Source organism: Brachyhypopomus gauderio, chromosome 2 (genome assembly GCF_052324685.1).
Source record: "Brachyhypopomus gauderio isolate BG-103 chromosome 2, BGAUD_0.2, whole genome shotgun sequence".
NCBI classification, from domain to species: domain Eukaryota; kingdom Metazoa; phylum Chordata; class Actinopteri; order Gymnotiformes; family Hypopomidae; genus Brachyhypopomus; species Brachyhypopomus gauderio.
This window is the reverse complement of record NC_135212.1, coordinates 8,257,021-8,277,103: the sequence shown is the minus strand read 5'-3', so window position 1 is coordinate 8,277,103 and position 20,083 is coordinate 8,257,021. Positions and strand designations below refer to the sequence as shown.

At 46.7% G+C, this 20,083-nt stretch overlaps 1 protein-coding gene across 1 annotated transcript in view; it reads right to left on the bottom strand.

Annotated features, from left to right (window-relative positions):
- The window catches only part of tmtc2b (transmembrane O-mannosyltransferase targeting cadherins 2b), a 66,374-nt gene that overhangs the window by 33,731 nt on the left and 12,560 nt on the right, over nt 1-20,083 (bottom strand). Inside the window, exon 2 of the mRNA XM_076985850.1 lies at nt 1,778-2,354. Within this exon, the coding sequence (XP_076841965.1) occupies nt 1,778-2,354 (577 nt within the window). The remainder of the gene's footprint in view (nt 1-1,777; nt 2,355-20,083) is intronic.

The window sequence follows — 20,083 nt, the reverse complement described above, 5'->3', positions numbered from 1 at the left end:
TAACTTGCTTGGACTTCAATGTGTGGTCGGGTTACAACTGCAAATGTGTGTTTATTTGGGCTGAGCTCAGATTAATTATCAGGAGCATTTTAACAACACCAAACAACTGAATGTCACATTATAATGTAACTCAGACATACTGCGCTATTTACAGATGCACCATGACTGATCCCTGGCACTGCTACACCCTTCCTGCCTCCACCTCCTTATGCAGAACTACTGATAAAAACACCACCAAGAGCAAACAGCACCGCGGAACCTGCAGGACAGCATAGGGGACGGTGATGAAACACAGGAAAAGGGGGACAGGAGGTCAAAATAACAGAGTGTAGGTGGGAAAGGGAGAGAGATGGATAGAAAGAGGGAGGGAGAGAGAGAGGGAGAGAAGAGGTAGGCAGAAAGACAGGGAGATGCCACAGACCAGTGTGAATCTGCATGCAGGTACAATGTGTGCTTTGGCCGAGCTGGTAGACAGGTGTTCAGGGCACAGACATGCACAGAGCTTCACTTCATCACCACGACAGAAAGCTGCAGAGCACAGAGACGCCATCTGGATTCATGTGTGTGGATTTTGTGTGTGGATTTTGTGTGTGTGTGTGTGTGTGTGTGTGTGTGTGTGTGTGTGTGTGTGCGTATTTTTTGCCACAAGGCAAAGACGCAGTGTTGTCTCACCTGCACTAATAAAGACCGCCACACACAACTAAAGCCCGGCAACACAACCAGGCACAGCAATTAGACCATCTGACTAATGGATGAATGGATGCTCACACAATAGCATCTGAATGCCTGCATGGCCTTTCCATGGGTGACACTGGGTTTAGGATGGATTCTTAAAGAGTGTGTGGCGGAGGGGCAGTAGCTCTGCTAACACACCAAACCAGCACAGTGACCTTCCGGTGAGTTTCCTTTTGAAGGACTGTGACTCCAACACAACAACAATGTGTTTGTACTTTTATTTAGTGTAATAGCAGCTGGATGTGCTTGGTCAATGGGGCAAAACCAACTTCACCCAAGTCAACATAAAACAGTTCCGAACATCATAACACAGACAGGTCCACAAACAACACAAACGTGTCCACAAACAATGCAATCACACATACCAACAACACAAATGCATCCACAAACAACACAAATGTGTCCACATACCAACAACGCAAACACATGATACCAACACCACAAACACATCCACATACCAACAACATGAACACAAACACAAAAACAGCCACATACCACAGGCCCACGTGAAGTAATAAATCAGCAGCCTTTTCTATAAAGCTCCAGAGGTAAAACTGCATGTTTTGGTTAGTAACACTGAAATCCAACTAGACACAACCAGAATAGACTCATAGACACAACCAGACTGGACAAATAGACACAACCAGACTGGAAACATTGACACAACCATCTGGTGGAGCGATGCTCATATGCCTGCTCCAGCTCTCTCTCTCTCTCTCTCTCTCTCTCTCACACACACACACACACACACACACGTGAACACAGCCTCACACACACTCATACGTGATGAAACCCCTCCTGCTTGGTCCGTCCTTAGCTCCAGATTTGCTCCAGTTCATTCTACATCATCCAGTTCATATACACAGCAAATCATTTTCCAAATTTCACGCTAATGAAAAGCAAACACCATATACACACTCCTACTCTACCACCCGGACCACACAGCTTTCAGGTACGTGGAGCATGACGGACGGGGAATGTGTGAAATATCACACACACACACACACGCACACACGCACACTCCAGCTGCAGTTGCGTTCACCTTATAGAAGATTCCGGGCACATGCTGCAGCTTCATCCTGTGGCAGACAAACAGGTCGTAGAGAGCAGCCACGGCCAGCACGGTGATCCCCTGCTCCTTCCACAGCATGCTGCAGACAGAGCAGGCCAGACTGGCCAGGAACCACGCCCAGCAGGAGGTGCGTGCCCCCTCCGCCCGCCGGGCACAGTGCCCTGCGTAGCACAGCAGCGCCAGGAGGAAGAACAGAGCTGCGCCCACGTCCGCTCGACCCACCACGCCAGCCACCGCCTCCGTGTGCACGGGGTGGGTGGCGAAGAGCAGGCCGGCTAGCAGTCGCCAGCAACCACGGCCCAGCAGCGCTCCTGCCAGGTGGGAGAAGAGAGCCGTAGTGAGGCAGTGCAGCCCCACGTTGACCAGGTGGAAGCCCCAGGGCTCCAGGCCTCCCAGGGCGTAGTTGAGGCGGAAGGAGAGCGTGCAGAGGGGCCGATAGGACTTGTGGCTGCCGCTGTGGGTCAGTAGCGTGCCCCAGAAGTCGTCGTAGAAGATGTTGGTCCAGGGGGTCTCGGGGAGAAGGTCCTGGTTGGTTTTGATTGCACGGCTATAAGGAGAAAGGAGAGAGGGGCTTAGTCAAACCCACCAAGAACAGTCACTTTGAGTGCGACAACATTGGCAGCTAATGAGGACATTGGAAATGAATGAAAAACTGCCCTAAGCCAAACCATAACCCTATTACTAACCTCAACATTTACACCAAATCCTTACACCTACACCAAACCCTAACCCTATTATTAACCCAAACCCTCTAACCCAAACCTAACTCTGCAATGCTCTTATAGTCATGAGTGTAAAGTGCAGAGTCACTGTGTGTGTGAGAGTGTGTGCATGTGTTGTATTGAGAGGATGATAATTGAAGATTTTCATGGCGTTTAGATGCCCTGCTGCCCCCAAACCCAACAACGAATGTAACATTCCTACAACAGGTCAGAGTAGAGCAGTGGAGGTGAGTAGGGACGTGTAGAGTAGTGGAGGTGAGTAGGGACGTGTAGAGTAGTGGAGGTGAGTAGGGACGTGTAGAGTAGTGGAGGTGAGTAGGGATGTGTAGAGTAGTGGAGGTGAGTAGGGATGTGTAGAGTAGTGGAGGTGAGTAGGGATGTGTAGAGTAGTGGCGGTGAGTAGGGATGTGTAGAGTAGTGGCGGTGAGTAGGGACGTGTAGAGTAGTGGGCATGAGTAGGGATGTGTAGAGTAGTGGAGGTGAGTAGGGACGTGTAGAGTAGTGGAGGTGAGTAGGGACGTGTAGAGTAGTGGAGGTGAGTAGGGAGGTGTAGAGTAGTGGAGGTGAGTAGGGAGGTGTAGAGTAGTGGAGGTGAGTAGGGAGGTGTAGAGTAGTGGAGGTGAGTAGAGAGGTGTAGAGTAGTGGAGGTGAGTAGGGAGGTGTAGAGTAGTGGAGGTGAGTAGGGACGTGTAGAGTAGTGGAGGTGAGTAGGGAGGTGTAGAGTAGTGGAGGTGAGTAGGGATGTGTAGAGTAGTGGAGGTGAGTAGGGACGTGTAGAGTAGTGGAGGTGAGTAGGGACGTGTAGAGTAGTGGAGGTGAGTAGGGACGTGTAGAGTAGTGGAGGTGAGTAGGGATGTGTAGAGTAGTGGAGGTGAGTAGGGATATGTAGAGTAGTGGAGGTGAGTAGGGACGTGTAGAGTAGTGGAGGTGAGTAGGGATGTGTAGAGTAGTGGACATGAGTAGGGACGTGTAGAGTAGTGGGCATGAGTAGGGACGTGTAGAGTAGTGGAGGTGAGTAGGGACGTGTAGTGGAGGTGAGTAGGGAGGTGTAGAGTAGTGGACGTGAGTAGGGACGTGTAGAGTAGTGGGCATGAGTAGGGACGTGTAGAGTAGTGGAGGTGAGTAGGGAGGTGTAGAGTAGTGGACGTGAGTAGGGACGTGTAGAGTAGTGGACGTGAGTAGGGACGTGTAGAGTAGTGGGCATGAGTAGGGACGTGTAGAGTAGTGGAGGTGAGTAGGGAGGTGTAGAGTAGTGGAGGTGAGTAGGGAGGTGTAGAGTAGTGGGCATGAGTAGGGACGTGTAGAGTAGTGGAGGTGAGTAGGGATGTGTAGAGTAGTGGAGGTGAGTAGGGACGTGTAGAGTAGTGGGCATGAGTAGGGATGTGTAGAGTAGTGGAGGTGAGTAGGGACGTGTAGAGTAGTGGAGGTGAGTAGGGACGTGTAGAGTAGTGGAGGTGAGTAGGGAGGTGTAGAGTAGTGGAGGTGAGTAGGGAGGTGTAGAGTAGTGGAGGTGAGTAGGGAGGTGTAGAGTAGTGGAGGTGAGTAGAGAGGTGTAGAGTAGTGGAGGTGAGTAGGGAGGTGTAGAGTAGTGGAGGTGAGTAGGGACGTGTAGAGTAGTGGAGGTGAGTAGGGAGGTGTAGAGTAGTGGAGGTGAGTAGGGATGTGTAGAGTAGTGGAGGTGAGTAGGGACGTGTAGAGTAGTGGAGGTGAGTAGGGACGTGTAGAGTAGTGGAGGTGAGTAGGGACATGTAGAGTAGTGGAGGTGAGTAGGGATGTGTAGAGTAGTGGAGGTGAGTAGGGATATGTAGAGTAGTGGAGGTGAGTAGGGACGTGTAGAGTAGTGGAGGTGAGTAGGGATGTGTAGAGTAGTGGACATGAGTAGGGACGTGTAGAGTAGTGGAGGTGAGTAGGGACGTGTAGTGGAGGTGAGTAGGGAGGTGTAGAGTAGTGGACGTGAGTAGGGACGTGTAGAGTAGTGGAGGTGAGTAGGGACGTGTAGTGGAGGTGAGTAGGGAGGTGTAGAGTAGTGGACGTGAGTAGGGACGTGTAGAGTAGTGGGCATGAGTAGGGACGTGTAGAGTAGTGGAGGCGAGTAGGGAGGTGTAGAGTAGTGGACGTGAGTAGGGACGTGTAGAGTAGTGGACGTGAGTAGGGACGTGTAGAGTAGTGGGCATGAGTAGGGACGTGTAGAGTAGTGGAGGTGAGTAGGGAGGTGTAGAGTAGTGGAGGTGAGTAGGGAGGTGTAGAGTAGTGGGCATGAGTAGGGACGTGTAGAGTAGTGGAGGTGAGTAGGGAGGTGTAGAGTAGTGGACGTGAGTAGGGATGTGTAGAGTAGTGGACGTGAGTAGGGACGTGTAGAGTAGTGGGCATGAGTAGGGAGGTGTAGAGTAGTGGAGGTGAGTAGGGAGGTGTAGAGTAGTGGAGGTGAGTAGGGAGGTGTAGAGTAGTGGGCATGAGTAGGGACGTGTAGAGTAGTGGAGGTGAGTAGGGAGGTGTAGAGTAGTGGAGGTGAGTAGGGAGGTGTAGAGTAGTGGACGTGAGTAGGGATGTGTAGAGTAGTGGACGTGAGTAGGGACGTGTAGAGTAGTGGGCATGAGTAGGGACGTGTAGAGTAGTGGAGGTGAGTAGGGAGGTGTAGAGTAGTGGACTTGAGTAGGGACATTGGCATGTCTTCGCCCACACGGTCAAAAAGTGTTTGCAGACACTGTGCTGCTTTTGAACTAAAGGCCACTGGATTGCAAAGTCTGCTCTCTCTCTCAAAAACACACACACACACACGCACGCACATACAGAATTAATGCATGCAGAAATAAGTGCATGTCCTTTGAGCCCTTTCAACAGCCATTTATGCTAAAGTCTGCATTGCCCTGTGGACTCTTACTGTACGCCACAACACACACGCACACACGCGCGCGCACACACACACACACACACCTGCGACAGCACCCACAGCAGCAGTGTAAACGACAAAAAGAGCAGTTGGGAATGGTGAGAACTGTAAGGAGAACTGTGAGGAGTGAGAACTGTGAGGAGAACTGTGAGGAGTGAGAACTGTAAGGAGAACTGTGAGGAGTGAGAACTGTGAGGAGTGAGAACTGTGGTGCTGGTGTTTGTTGGAGCTGCAGGTCTAAAGGCCCATTCACACCCTACGGTAATTACGGATACGGACCCTTTCGTCCGGTTCCGGAGGTCGTTTCATCCGTCAGTGGGTCCGTTGCCAGAGCGCTTACGAATCCGTAGCAACGGAGCAATATAAACCTCAAATCAGGGGGCAGTAGAGAGTCAGAAGCATCGGACGTACACTAATTCGGGAAAATCAATGAAGAAGAGTACTGGACTTTAAAAAATGACGCTCGAGTTAGAAGAGAAACTTTGCGAGTTGGTTAGAGGCTACATTCTGCTACGGTGCCAGGTCATCGCGATAAACAGCGATGCAAAAACAGCTGGGAGGAGATTGCTGGTGCGCCGGTGCCGGAAATTTGACTATACTGCCCTCTAGAGGATGTATTTTAAAAAATCATAACAACGTTGGAACCGGAAAGAGGTATAGTGGCCCCCTACGGAGGCTACGTTTGGTACGGACGGACGAAATTCGTCCGTGTCCGGAGGTATAAAGCAGGTCTAAGAAGGGAGCGTGTTTGAGGGCATGGTTACACTATAGTGAACAGATGAGGGCATGGTTACACTATAGTGAACAGATGAGGGCATGGATACACTATAGCTGGCATGCCATTAGTGAACAGATGCAGACTGATCAACCAATACCAAAGAAATGTGTTACAGCATCTCAACGATATAGGTCCACTGCACCATTTACACAAAAGCACAAGAGTAAAGCTACTCAAGCTAAAGGCTTGTGACAAGGCATGCCCTATCATCAACCACACGTTTAGATTCTGTAGACAAGTACTGTTGGGGGCTCCAAACACAGGACCAATGATTCAGGTGGAAAACAAAACAAATCATATAAAGAGCCTGGTCATCCTCATCAAAGTTCACCACACACCTCATTATACCAGTGTCATCACTTCACTCTTTCCTGCTATACAGATATGGACACAGGCTGTGCATGAAATACAGACTGATTCTACACAGCAAGGACTTCATCCACCCAGACCTAAAATTAGCAACTTCAATGAAGTTTAATGCGTATTATTTAGTAAAGCACAGAATACACTTGACATCTTACAACCTGCAAAAAAAAATGTGGACAGTACAGTACACAAGATCCTGTTAGTGCCACTGTGGACCAGAGTGCGGGCAGGACTGGGGCACTTGGGGAAAGTGTTTTCTCTGTGCCAAATATGTGTCATCACCCAGCTACAGTGTCTGAGAGGACCGCACTCCTCATATTTTCACATGGCCTGTGGGGGTGGCCTTGGGGTCCTGTGGGGGTGGCCTTGGGGTCCTGTGGGGGTGGCCTTGGAGCCTTGGGGCCCTGTGGGGGTGGCCTTGGGGTCCTGTGGGGGTGGCCTTGCGGCATTGGAGCCCTGTGGGGGTGGCTTTGGGGCCCTGTGGGGGTGGCCTTGGGGTCCTGTGGGGGTGGCCTTGCGGCATTGGAGCCCTGTGGGGGTGGCTTTGGGGCCCTGTGGGGGTGGCCTTGGGGTCCTGTGGGGGTGGCCTTGGGGTCCTGTGGGGGTGGCCTTGGGGTCCTGTGGGGGCGGCCTGGGGGCCTTACCCTGCTCTCCTTCACAAGTCTTTGTCTGGCTTTTGCCTTGGAGAATGCCCACAGGGCAAAAAACGACTGCACTGCGTATGAAGAAACCGCAAGGTTTGCGGCATTATTCTCAAAAGAATGATTAGTGCGATTTAGTAAAAAATGGCTCTGAGAAAAGAAAACCCAATAAAAAACTAGAACACCCATCCAGAGTCCCACTGCGATGGGGAGTAAACGTGCTGAAACTGTAAAATACTAGATACATCCCACGTCACCACTCCACCTGTCTGTATAACCCTAGACACGTCCCACGTCACCACTCCACCTGTCTGTATAACCCTAGACACGTCCCACGTCACCACTCCACCTGTCTGTATAAACCTAGACACGTCCCACGTCACCACTCCACCTGTCTGTATAACTCTAGACATGTCCCACGTCACCACTCCACCTGTGTGTATAAACCTAGACACGTCCCACGTCACCACTCCACCTGTGTGTATAACCCTAGACACGTCCCGCGTCACCACTCCACCTGTCTGTATAACCCTAGACACGTCCCACGTCACCACTCCACCTGTCTGTATAAACCTAGACACGTCCCACGTCACCACTCCACCTGTGTGTATAACCCTAGACACGTCCCGCGTCACCACTCCACCTGTCTGTATAAACCTAGACACGTCCCACGTCACCACTCCACCTGTGTGTATAACCCTAGACACGTCCCGCGTCACCACTCCACCTGTCTGTATAACCCTAGACACGTCCCACGTCACCACTCCACCTGTGTGTATAAACCTAGACACGTCCCACGTCACTCCACCTGTCTGTATAACCCTAGACACGTCCCACGTCACCACTCCACCTGTCTGTATAACCCTAGACACGTCCCACGTCACTACTCCACCTGTGTGTATAAACCTAGACACGTCCCACGTCACCACTCCACCTGTCTGTATAACCCTAGACACGTCCCGCGTCACTACTCCACCTGTGTGTATAAACCTAGACACGTCCCACGTCACCACTCCACCTGTCTGTATAACCCTAGACACGTCCCACGTCACTCCACCTGTGTGTATAACCCTAGACACGTCCCACGTCACCACTCCACCTGTGTGTATAAACCTAGACATGTCCCACGTCACTCCACCTGTCTGTATAACCCTAGACACGTCCTGCGTCACCACTCCACCTGTCTGTATAAACCTAGACATGTCCCACGTCACTCCACCTGTCTGTATAACCCTAGACACGTCCCACGTCACCACTCCACCTGTCTGTATAACCCTAGACACGTCCCACGTCACCACTCCACCTGTGTGTATAACCCTAGACACGTCCCACGTCACCACTCCACCTGTCTGTATAAACCTAGACATGTCCCACGTCACTCCACCTGTCTGTATAACCCTAGACACGTCCCACGTCACCACTCCACCTGTGTGTATAACCCTAGACACGTCCCACGTCACCACTCCACCTGTCTGTATAAACCTAGACACGTCCCACGTCACTCCACCTGTGTGTATAACCCTAGACACGTCCCACGTCACCACTCCACCTGTGTGTATAACCCTAGACACGTCCCACGTCACCACTCCACCTGTGTGTATAACCCTAGACACGTCCCACGTCACCACTCCACCTGTCTGTATAACCCTAGACACGTCCCACGTCACTCCACCTGTCTGTATAACCCTAGACACGTCCCACGTCACCACTCCACCTGTGTGTATAACCCTAGACACGTCCCGCGTCACCACTCCACCTGTGTGTATAACCCTAGACACGTCCCGCGTCACCACTCCACCTGTCTGTATAACCCTAGACACGTCCCACGTCACTCCACCTGTCTGTATAACCCTAGACACGTCCCACGTCACCACTCCACCTGTGTGTATAACCCTAGACACGTCCCACGTCACCACTCCACCTGTGTGTATAACCCTAGACACGTCCCACGTCACCACTCCACCTGTGTGTATAAACCTAGACACGTCCCACGTCACCACTCCACCTGTGTGTATAACCCTAGACACGTCCCGCGTCACCACTCCACCTGTCTGTATAAACCTAGACACGTCCCACGTCACCACTCCACCTGTGTGTATAACCCTAGACACGTCCCACGTCACCACTCCACCTGTGTGTATAACCCTAGACACGTCCCACGTCACCACTCCACCTGTGTGTATAACCCTAGACACGTCCCACGTCACCACTCCACCTGTCTGTATAACCCTAGACACGTCCCACGTCACCACTCCACCTGTCTGTATAACCCTAGACACGTCCTGCGTCACCACTCCACCTGTCTGTATAACCCTAGACACGTCCCACGTCACCACTCCACCTGTCTGTATAACTCTAGACACGTCCCGCGTCACCACTCCACCTGTCTGTATAAACCTAGACATGTCCCACGTCACTCCACCTGTCTGTATAACCCTAGACATGTCCCACGTCACTCCACCTGTCTGTATAACTCTAGACATGTCCCACGTCACTCCACCTGTCTGTATAACCCTAGACATGTCCCACGTCACTCCACCTGTCTGTATAACTCTAGACATGTCCCACGTCACTCCACCTGTCTGTATAACCCTAGACATGTCCCACGTCACTCCACCTGTCTGTATAACTCTAGACATGTCCCACGTCACTCCACCTGTCTGTATAACTCTAGACATGTCCCACGTCACTCCACCTGTCTGTATAACTCTAGACACGTCCCACGTCACTCCACCTGTCTGTATAACTCTAGACATGTCCTTTAAGCAGTAAAGTTCCCAGCACACATCAATCAAAAGAGCATCTGCAATGCGTTTCCCTACAACACTATAAAACTTCAACTATGTTTTTATAAAAGAGCAACTAAGGAGGAAACACTGTGATTTGAGCTCTGATTTTGGCTCTATTTCAGCTCTATTTGTGCATACAGTTCTCTTCGATTCCAAAAGAAGATTGTTGTGATAAAATACATTCCACAAGGATGTGGACATTAACATATGCAGATCAGGTTAAATGTCATTTGTCACCATTGGTTCTTTGTATTTTGGCAGACAATAGCTTATTTGCATACATAAATAATTTATATGAGCACATGTAGACAGTTATGAATTCACATGGTGAATTTTTTAAACAGCAACATCACATATAAATTCAAATCAATTATTTTCATTGAAGATAAGCCTAGATAAAGATAACTCTAACCCTGGATAAAGATAACCCTAACTCCTTCACATTCATTTGCTACTGTGCAACATTTCCTGTGCAAGTGTGAATGAGCTTGCTGGAGCACAAAGGACAGGTCCCTGTGTGATTCTACATGTGCTCATGTTTATTCATGTTTATTATGAATTATGATGATTAGGTTTATGGGAGATCCTTCACAGGGCTACACTGGTGTGAATGAGTTCAAATATGCACACTGTCACGACCACATACATTCCTTTCCAACATGCATACATGGGCAGACACGCACATGCACGCGCACACACACGCACACACACACTTCCAAGTCCTAATTGAATTTGCATATTTTGGCCTTCCTTCTTTTGTGCCCTAGGAGGGAATCTACATCTGATTCTGCCTGGTACAAACACACAACCGTCATCGATGTCCATCCTCGACAATCGGTGGAGTAAAGATACCATCGACACTCAATGAGGTAGAAACAAAAACACAACCGACTATAAAGTAAAAAAAGAAAATGAAAACACTTGACAACAGACAATTTTTTTTTTGCATCCCAAAAGAAGGACACGTGAAGAGGCTGCCATACCCTGCTAGGGGAAAGGTGCAGTGATTCTGGTAATCAGACACTGCTTAATATGTCTGATTACAGGAGATCCTACAAGAGAAAAGAAAGAAAACATGTATTTTGCATGGAGTAAATGACCATTCATAAAGCTGAAAAAATAAACATTAACAAGTCTAAATTATATCTGCAACATGTGATGTGGTGAGACAGTGCTCAAGTATCCAAAACTGTCTATTCTGGCAAAACCGACCTCACACATTTAAGGAAAGGGATTTTAAGGACCGGATAGGATAATTAAAGGAAATTTTAGAATATACCACAGACAGACTGTGTTTAATCTACTCTCCCCTAGGGTGAGACACTAGTGCAGTTTCTGCAGTGGCGTGAGACGGGGCAGTAGAGGGGCTCGTAAACACACCCCAGACCAACAGCCTCTCCGCTGGTTCACAGGCTTCATCTTCCACATGGTGTCAATTTGAGTCTTTGAAAAGGAGCTCATTTGTGCATTTTAACTTTATAGTCGCCAGCTCAGAGGAACCACACGCCCACGAGATGAGCCCGCCCGGTAGAACACACACACACACACACAGGCCCCCAACACATACACAGAGCTTCCAGACCACGTTCCCCATACACACACACACACAGGCCCCCAACACATACACAGAGGTCCCAGACCACGTTCCACACACACACCCAGGCCCCCAACACATACACAGAGCTCCCAGACCACGTTCCACACACACACACAGGCCCCCAACACATACACAGAACTCCCAGACCACGTTCCCCATACACACACACACACAGGCCCCCAACACATACACAGAGCTCCCAGACCACGTTCCACACACACACACACAGGCCCCCAACACATACACAGAGCACACATAAAAACGGTGCACGGACCCCCCCCAACACATATTACACACGACACACAGACCCCTTACACACACACGCATGCACAGACACACAAATACACACACATACTGACCAGACCCCCACACATAGACCAACACTCGCGTCAGTTAGAACATCTTTACTGCAGCTCACAAACCCAGAGAACAGTGCCAAACATTTATTTGCAGAACCTACTGTGATAATCCAAAGAAACAGGATTCAGAAAGAAAAACCCTTTTGAACTCCACCCGCTTACGTAAACCTCCTTAAAAATTCATACGCTTTCAATAATGTGGGTCTTCCTGCACTCACACATCAGCATTCCTGCAGCTGACCACACAGAGGGGGAGAACATCAGGGCAGCTCTCCTAGTCCCTGCCCTTTGCCTCACACACACACACACACACACACACACACACACACACACACACACACACACACACACACACACGGCTCCATGGCCCTCACTACATCATTACATATTTCTGCACTAAATGTATAAACACCCTCTATATTAATGCTATTAATGCAATGCTACTCTATGACGAGACAACTCTTTTGACAAGAAAACAGAGGTGGGTATTCAGACGGGCAGGACTAGTTTTTGGAGCAAACAGGTACATTTTTTTTTCTTCCCCCAAGAACCACACACGCCTCACAACGTCATAATAATGAGTATTCCCCAAGAACCACACACATGCCTCACAACGTCATAATAATGAGTATTCCCCAAGAACCACACACATGCCTCACAACGTCATAATAATGAGTATTCCCCAAGAACCACACATATGCCTCACAATGATGTCATCATAATGAAAGTGTTCCCCAAGAACCCCACACATACCTCACAATGTCATAATAATGAGTATTCCCCAAGAACCACACATATGCCTCACAACGTCATAATAATGAGTATTCCCCAAGAACCACACATATGCCTCACAATGATGTCATCATAATGAAAGTGTTCCCCAAGAACCCCACATACCTCACAATGTCATCATCATAATGAAAGTGTTCCCTAAGAACCACACACATACCTCTCAATGATGTCATCATAATGAAAGTGTTCCCCAAGAACCCCACACATACCTCACAATGTCATCACAATGAAAGTGTTCCCTAATAACCACACGTCTCACAATGTCATCATCATAATGAAAGTGTTCCCTAAGAACCACACACATACCTCACAATGTCATCATCATAATGAAAGTGTTCCCCAAGAACCCCACACATACCTCACAATCGTGTCATAATGAAAGTGTTCCCCAAGAACCCCACACATACCTCACAATTATGTCATCATAATGAAAGTGTTCCCTAAGAACAACTGTGATCCTGGGTTTCCATCATTTTTATTTTACTACTTTTAAGTTTCAAGTTCAACACTACTGAGATGGTCAGATACACTGCTTTGAAGCCTCCAGCCCTACAGTGCACTTCCTGTTTAGAAGCACAGAATACGTGTAAGACAGCTGCTTACCTGAGCTCAGAATGACAGGAAATTTCCCAGGTACTTAAATGTCATCCATGTATTGCCAGTAATGAAAGCTAGTCTACATCTAGTGCAGTGTAATAAAACAGTTCACAAGGCCTGAAAGTCTACTCCTGTGTAACACCTACTACGTGTTTACGGAGAAATACATGAGCACATATCTGCAGTTGTTCAGGTTGAATCTGATTTATTTTTTACACACATGATTCAAATAAATCATGTGGGCAGTCACTCTGCCCACCAGCAGTTTGAGAAACTACTCAGGGTTAGCGTTAGGGAAACTTCACTGGTCGACAGCATCACCAGACAAAAGAAGCGGGAGAAAACCTTTCTAACATGTGAGTGAAACAAATGACCGATTACAAGGCCTTCACATAAAGAAGGATTTATGAGCACAATGTATTGAAGGGCATGAGCTTACACTGCCAGCACGGCCAGCACAAGAACCAGAACCAGAACCAGCACCAGCATGGCCAACAAGCCCAACATGCTGCTGTGTCCATGTGGCAAGTACAGCTCCAGGTTTCAGCTGCATGGCCCCTCATTAGTGTGGTGGAGGACACCGAGGAGCAGACAGAAGAACCAGGCAGAGCATCCTTTAACCTGTGATTACCCTAACCCTAACCCTTTAACCTGTGATTACCCTAACCCTAACCCTTTAACCTGTGATTACATCTTAGCCATAAACAGTGCTTCCAAAACAAAGATGGCCTTGAGAATTTATGTGGTTTTATGACTTAAGAAAATATGGCTCTATCGGAAAATTCTTGAAATGCTTAACAACCAGAGCAAAAACAAAAAAAAACCTCTGACAAATGATTGTTATTTAAATACCCATAAATAAAATAAAAAAATTACAGCTGAGAAGCATTCTTGAACTGGGAAAAGCAAAACCCTGCATCACCACATTAATGCAGAGGAGGGAGGCAGCTATGGGATGTCTGGGGATGTCGCAGTGTCACAGTGTGGGTGGAGAGAGCAGTGTGCAGTGGAGGGGCACCACCCTCATGCTGTGGACAAAGAGCGAGGCCCAGCTCTGCCCACACTACGGCTTTAGAAAGGCATGACACAAAGAAACAACTGTGGTGCTTCCTTGGCCGCAGAGAGGGAGGGGAGGCACGAAGGGTTGGGAGGAGAGAGGCGGTTTGGGCCCCTGCTCAGAGGCCGGCGATACAGCCATGTGTGGTCCATTACCACACTAGCTAGTGGCGCCACCACACCCTCAACCCCACTAAGAGGGGAGCAGGCTGTGCAGCCCAGAAAAGGCCTGGTAAAAACAGCTAAGCCCATTCATTACCCGCAAGAGGCCTATTCAGCACAAGAGCTGAACAACGCTGACACGTCAACTCCATCAGAGCGAAGTACAATAAAGGAGACAGGTGCGGGGTGGACAGAGACGAAGACAAAGAGACAGAAATAACGTAGAAGGGTTTCTGGGTAAGGTCCCGAGAGCTGAAAGCTTCTGCTTCAGTCTGGCTGTTGAGGATCCGTTGTGGATCTGTTGTGGATCCGTTGTGGATCTGTTGTGGATCTGTTGTGGATCTGTTGAGGATCTGTTGAGGATCTGTTGAGGAATGCTACTCTGGACATGTTGCTTGACTTATTTTGTTTTCAACAGAAAACAATGGATTAAAAATAATAATAATGATTTTAAAAAGACCCATATGAACTCGGTTAAGGTCTCAATTCTCTCACTGGGTTATTATGCTTAATGTCTCCAGGTTTGTGGTTAAACAACTCAACACTGTTCCATCAAGAAAACGTAGAACAGACAACAGACTTTCAAAAAAGATATTCAACAGAGACTTTCATGAAAGTGTGTCTCTGCTAAATAATGTAAAAATAATTTTTTTTGGTTGCCTCCTGTTGATGAAGCCCTGAGCTGTGTATGTTTTGCAGGACCATCCCAACAGCTGTGCTAACATGTGTCACCCAGCATCTCCCCCCATCAGCTCCTCTCTGGAGCCGCATCACAAAGCAAAGGGCAGGAAGCCTTCTCTTAAAAGAATTAGGGTCAGAGTGCATCCGTGCGGGTGTGTGTGTGTGTCTGTGTGTGTGCATGCATGTGCGAGTCTATGTGTATATGTATGTGTGTACGTCTATGTGTATGTGTGTGTGTGTGTGAGCAGCAGGAGTCATGGATCATGAAGACCGGAAAGTGAAGAGGTCAGTGACATCACATTACCTCTTGTGAGAGGAATGAACACACACACACACACACACACACACACACACACACACACACACACACACACACACACACACACACACACACACACACACACACACACACACACTTAACTGACCCAGATGGCTGAACACTTGTCACTCAGAGAAGGCTGCTGCTTTTACCAATCCAGGCATCAATCTATAATTACACTTTCATCCATTAAGAATAACCCTGAATATTCAGTTTCGATGAGATTCATCCAGACTCTCAAACTGCCTGCAGTTCCACGTATATAGACAAGCCGCGTGCGCACGCGCGCACGCATGCACACGCGCACACATACACACACACACACACACACACACACACACACACACACACACACACACACACACACACCACATGCACAAGTCATCAATCTGCTACCATGGCTAACAGACTCATGTGTACATGTGTGTGGGGAGGGATGTTTATGAGGCTGTGTTCCAGCTGGAGGGCATCCATGTGGAGTCATGTGAAGAACTCCTACAGCTTCACACCTGCTCAGCATCAACAGAGAACCAGCACATGGACACCTTCGTCATCACCTTCATCAGTGTGGAGAGCTCTGCTCCTTCACCATGCACACACAAGCTGCAATGTCCACGTTCAACGTCCAGGTCCACATTTGTCTCCCAGCTACAGGTGACTGAAGCTGGGTTTTTTTTCCCCATTTACATACAAAGAGCACGTTTATAAATAATGACAGATGACCAAAGAAATAAAGAATAAGTGATAAAGAACATACAAGAATGAAACATGACAATAAGACAGTGGAAATTAAGAAAGAGCAGCTTGCACACTGGAGGTATCAGCCAAGCAATAAAAATTTGTTTTAAGACAAGATTTAAGAACAGTGAAAGTGGGGAGGACCAACTTAATATGTAGAGGAAACTCAGTCCAGACTTTAGGAGCTACCAGTCAGTGACTTAGCTGGGTTGTAGGACATGACCAGATCTGACATAGAGGTTGGAGCTAGACCATTTAAAGATTTATATCCAAATAATAAAACCTTGAATTGAATTTGAACATGTACAGGGTGCCAATGAAGGGCGCCCAGTACTGTGAGAAGACGTTCACACTTACAAGGTCAAACGACAGCTTTAAATGTAAGAGGCATGTCTGACTAATCCTGACCTACAGAGCACTCTGACAGTCAAGATGGGTTGAAATTAAAGCATGTTTGACCCTCTCAGAAATCTGAAAAGATAAAAAGGCAACTTCATATAAAACCCTCAAATGAAAGTCATCAAATTCAAAATCATTATATCCATCATCATTCCCAGACTTTGTAGTCAGATGAAGATCTATCTGATGGGCATCACAGGCGCTCCGGGTATGAAGATTAGCTTTGTTTTCATTTAAATTAAAGAATAATTATTTACATTTCTCTTTCAGTGGTAAATAAATTCATGTCATGTCATCTGCATAATAGTGCCATATTTTCTAAGAATGTAAAGAGAAAAATTGATATGACCAGGAAAAGAACCATAATACCTACAATAGCTTTAAAGAGGTGAGAGGGTACAACATCTCTGGGACAAGCAAATAGGTTCTTATGGCAAATTACTTCTTCTAACTGGTTCAAATTGACCACATCTTTGAATTGGTTCATATGAACAATTAACCAACATATTTGAAAATCAAGAGAGGCTGAAACAGATTTGGAACTCCAGAGGAAGTAAGTGAAATAAGAACACTTATGCAGTCAGGAAAAAAAAAACAACAACTTTATAATGGTATCCTGAAATACATCCGAGTGAGGGGTATTAAGAACACTAGGGTTAGGATAGGGTTAGGGTTCAGAAAGACCTTCATATCAGAAAGACCTTTCAGCCCCGACAATTTTCTCATACCTGCTGTCTTTACAATCAAGTGTCTTTAAAATATCAAATGACACCTGCAATCTTTTTCCTACTTGTGCTCATCAGTGAGTCTGTAGTGAGTGCATGTGTAGTGCATGTGTAGTGCATGGTGATCAGGACAAATGCAAAGAACGTACTGCTAACAGACTCAAAGGTTTACACTTAGTGTTCAAAGGCAAAATGAGCAGGAATAATATCACGCTGTGGATCGAGGTACTAGAGAGGAATTACATCAATCAGAATCTCACATCTACTAGAGTTTGGGTTAGAGTTACTATAATAGTATTACCTGGCAGTAAAAAACAACACTAATTTGAGTTAGATCATTTATAAATGAAAATAGAAATGTAACATTTATTTATGAATTAATGAATATATTAGATACAGTGAATGAACTGTATTTACTGAATATATTGTATCTTAATCCCACACCATCAGCACACACTGCAGGGCAACCCAATAAGAAAAAACCTTACAAAAGCAAAACATTTTTAAAAACTAGAAGAAAAAAAATCAGTGCTGACAGTGATATTCAACCACTGTGCATTTTACTCCTAAAGCTGTCTAAACATGAGATTATCTTATTAGAGTGCCATCAGCTATATCTGTATTACTCTGAGCCAAGCAGCAATGAAACCTCATGAAACACGACCTCTTCCTCTTAGAGAACATCTACTGCCCTGGGATGAGACAGTGGTCCATTTGATCGTCCACTACTTCAGACGTCCAACTGGAATCTGGTTTAGTGTAGGATGAAAATGCCTGGTATAAACAAATCTCAGGTCAGAGGAATGTTTGTGCACCTGGGCATACGGATATGCTGCAATGAGGAATGTGTTCAGCCGAGGACAATATGGCTACCAACTGGTAATCAGCAGGAGCCTCCTAAACACATCTGTAACAGACATGAGGAAACATCTTGTTCAATATGTAGTTCAGTAGGAGAAATGACACAAAAACAGCAATAAGTAAAATAATTACATGAACTAAACCTTCCTGTTAATGACTGGGCCACACAAACTGATGAAGTGCTTAAGGTAAAGATTTCCTGTTTTAAAATTAAGAAAGAGATCCTGTAAACGTTTGAGTCGCCAGGAAATGATCAAAATAATCAAACGTTTTTCGTTTTTTTTTTTTTTTGCTTTTTATGATGCTCTCCAGTGTAAAGTTAGAATTAGTATTAGGGTTAGGGTGTGTGAGTTATCACTGCACAGATGTGTAGATGCGGAGGACAAATTTCGATTGACAAATCACAATTGACAAAATATGGCATATTTATATTTTACATTTACATATTCTTGCCATATATAGCAAGCATATATATTCCACCAGCCACAGTGGCAGGTGAAAGAAAATTTTTATTTCCAACACTGCATAGGACTTAGATGCCAATTTGACTTTCATGGTAAAAAAACGTATTAGAAGGGGAAGATTTATGCAGCTCTCCTGTGTTACTGAGTTTATGTTTACACTACAAGAGTTAAACCCTCTTTGCCAGAATATGAGGTACTTCTGATGCTTCTAATCAGGATGAAAAATTCCTGTGTTTCAATCATGATAAGTACAAACGTTCTTACTGCCTAACGACCTTCATACCGCCTCACAAAACACATTAATGTGCAACACAGCTGTTCAGCTGTTGGATAGTTTGTCTAGCAGAATTAACTCACTAAAAATCACAAAAAATGATAATAAATTATGCCAACCTCACACAATTCATTGGGAAAAAAGTAAAAAATAAAGCTGCTGTTTCCACATCTTTGTGGAATTTTCCTACATTCATCTGAAATGAAACACGTTTGAACTATTTTAGAAGTGAAAGCTCATCTGTCAGCCCATGTGTTTTATTCCTTTTGTACTCATGGTGACTCTAATCACCATCAGTGGGCATCTCTACTGAATAATTAAATCATTGGGGAAAAGAAAGAGAGCGAAAGGGAGACACAGAAAGAGTTTACACCACTGAGGCCCTTACAAAAGCTTCACTCTAATTAAACATTCAAGTCACGCAAAGCAGGTTAAAACCTCACACAGCAGACACACTGAGCGCAAACTGGTCCTTCCCCCGGGATGTGTGGCAGAATGCAGATCGTCTAGCACTCACCCGCCACACCAGACCATGCCATGGAGGCCAGCAAAGGACGAAGGTACAAAAGTCTTCCTCAGCGCCCCCACTCAAAAAAGGCTGAGAAAGGTTTGCACGTCTGGCTCTGTCTACACAACCTCAAATAACTCTCATAGGATGGCTGGTCCAAACCTCTGGATAAACCTCCTTCACATGTTAGCACCACGATTTACGATCTGTAAAACAGCTGCTCCCCTTCTCCTTCTGTTCCTTTGCTCAAGTGTTTCTCGAACCAAAGAAAATACAAGAATATGGGTTTTATAGAATATGGGTTTTATGATTTGAAAAGTGTCAGTGCAATTGACCAAAGCCCCATTTTGGCTGCAGGTCTCACTGCTGAAGGATGAGTCTGCCAGCAATGTTAAGGCAGCTATGGTAAGGCAGCTATGGTAAGGCAGCTATGGTAAGGCAGCTGTGTTAAGGCAGCTGTGTTAAGGCAGCTGTGGTAACCCAAGCACATGAACACAGAGGAGCTGTATCTCTTAGACTACTTCAAGAAACTGACTGTATTTTTCTTATTTTAGTCCA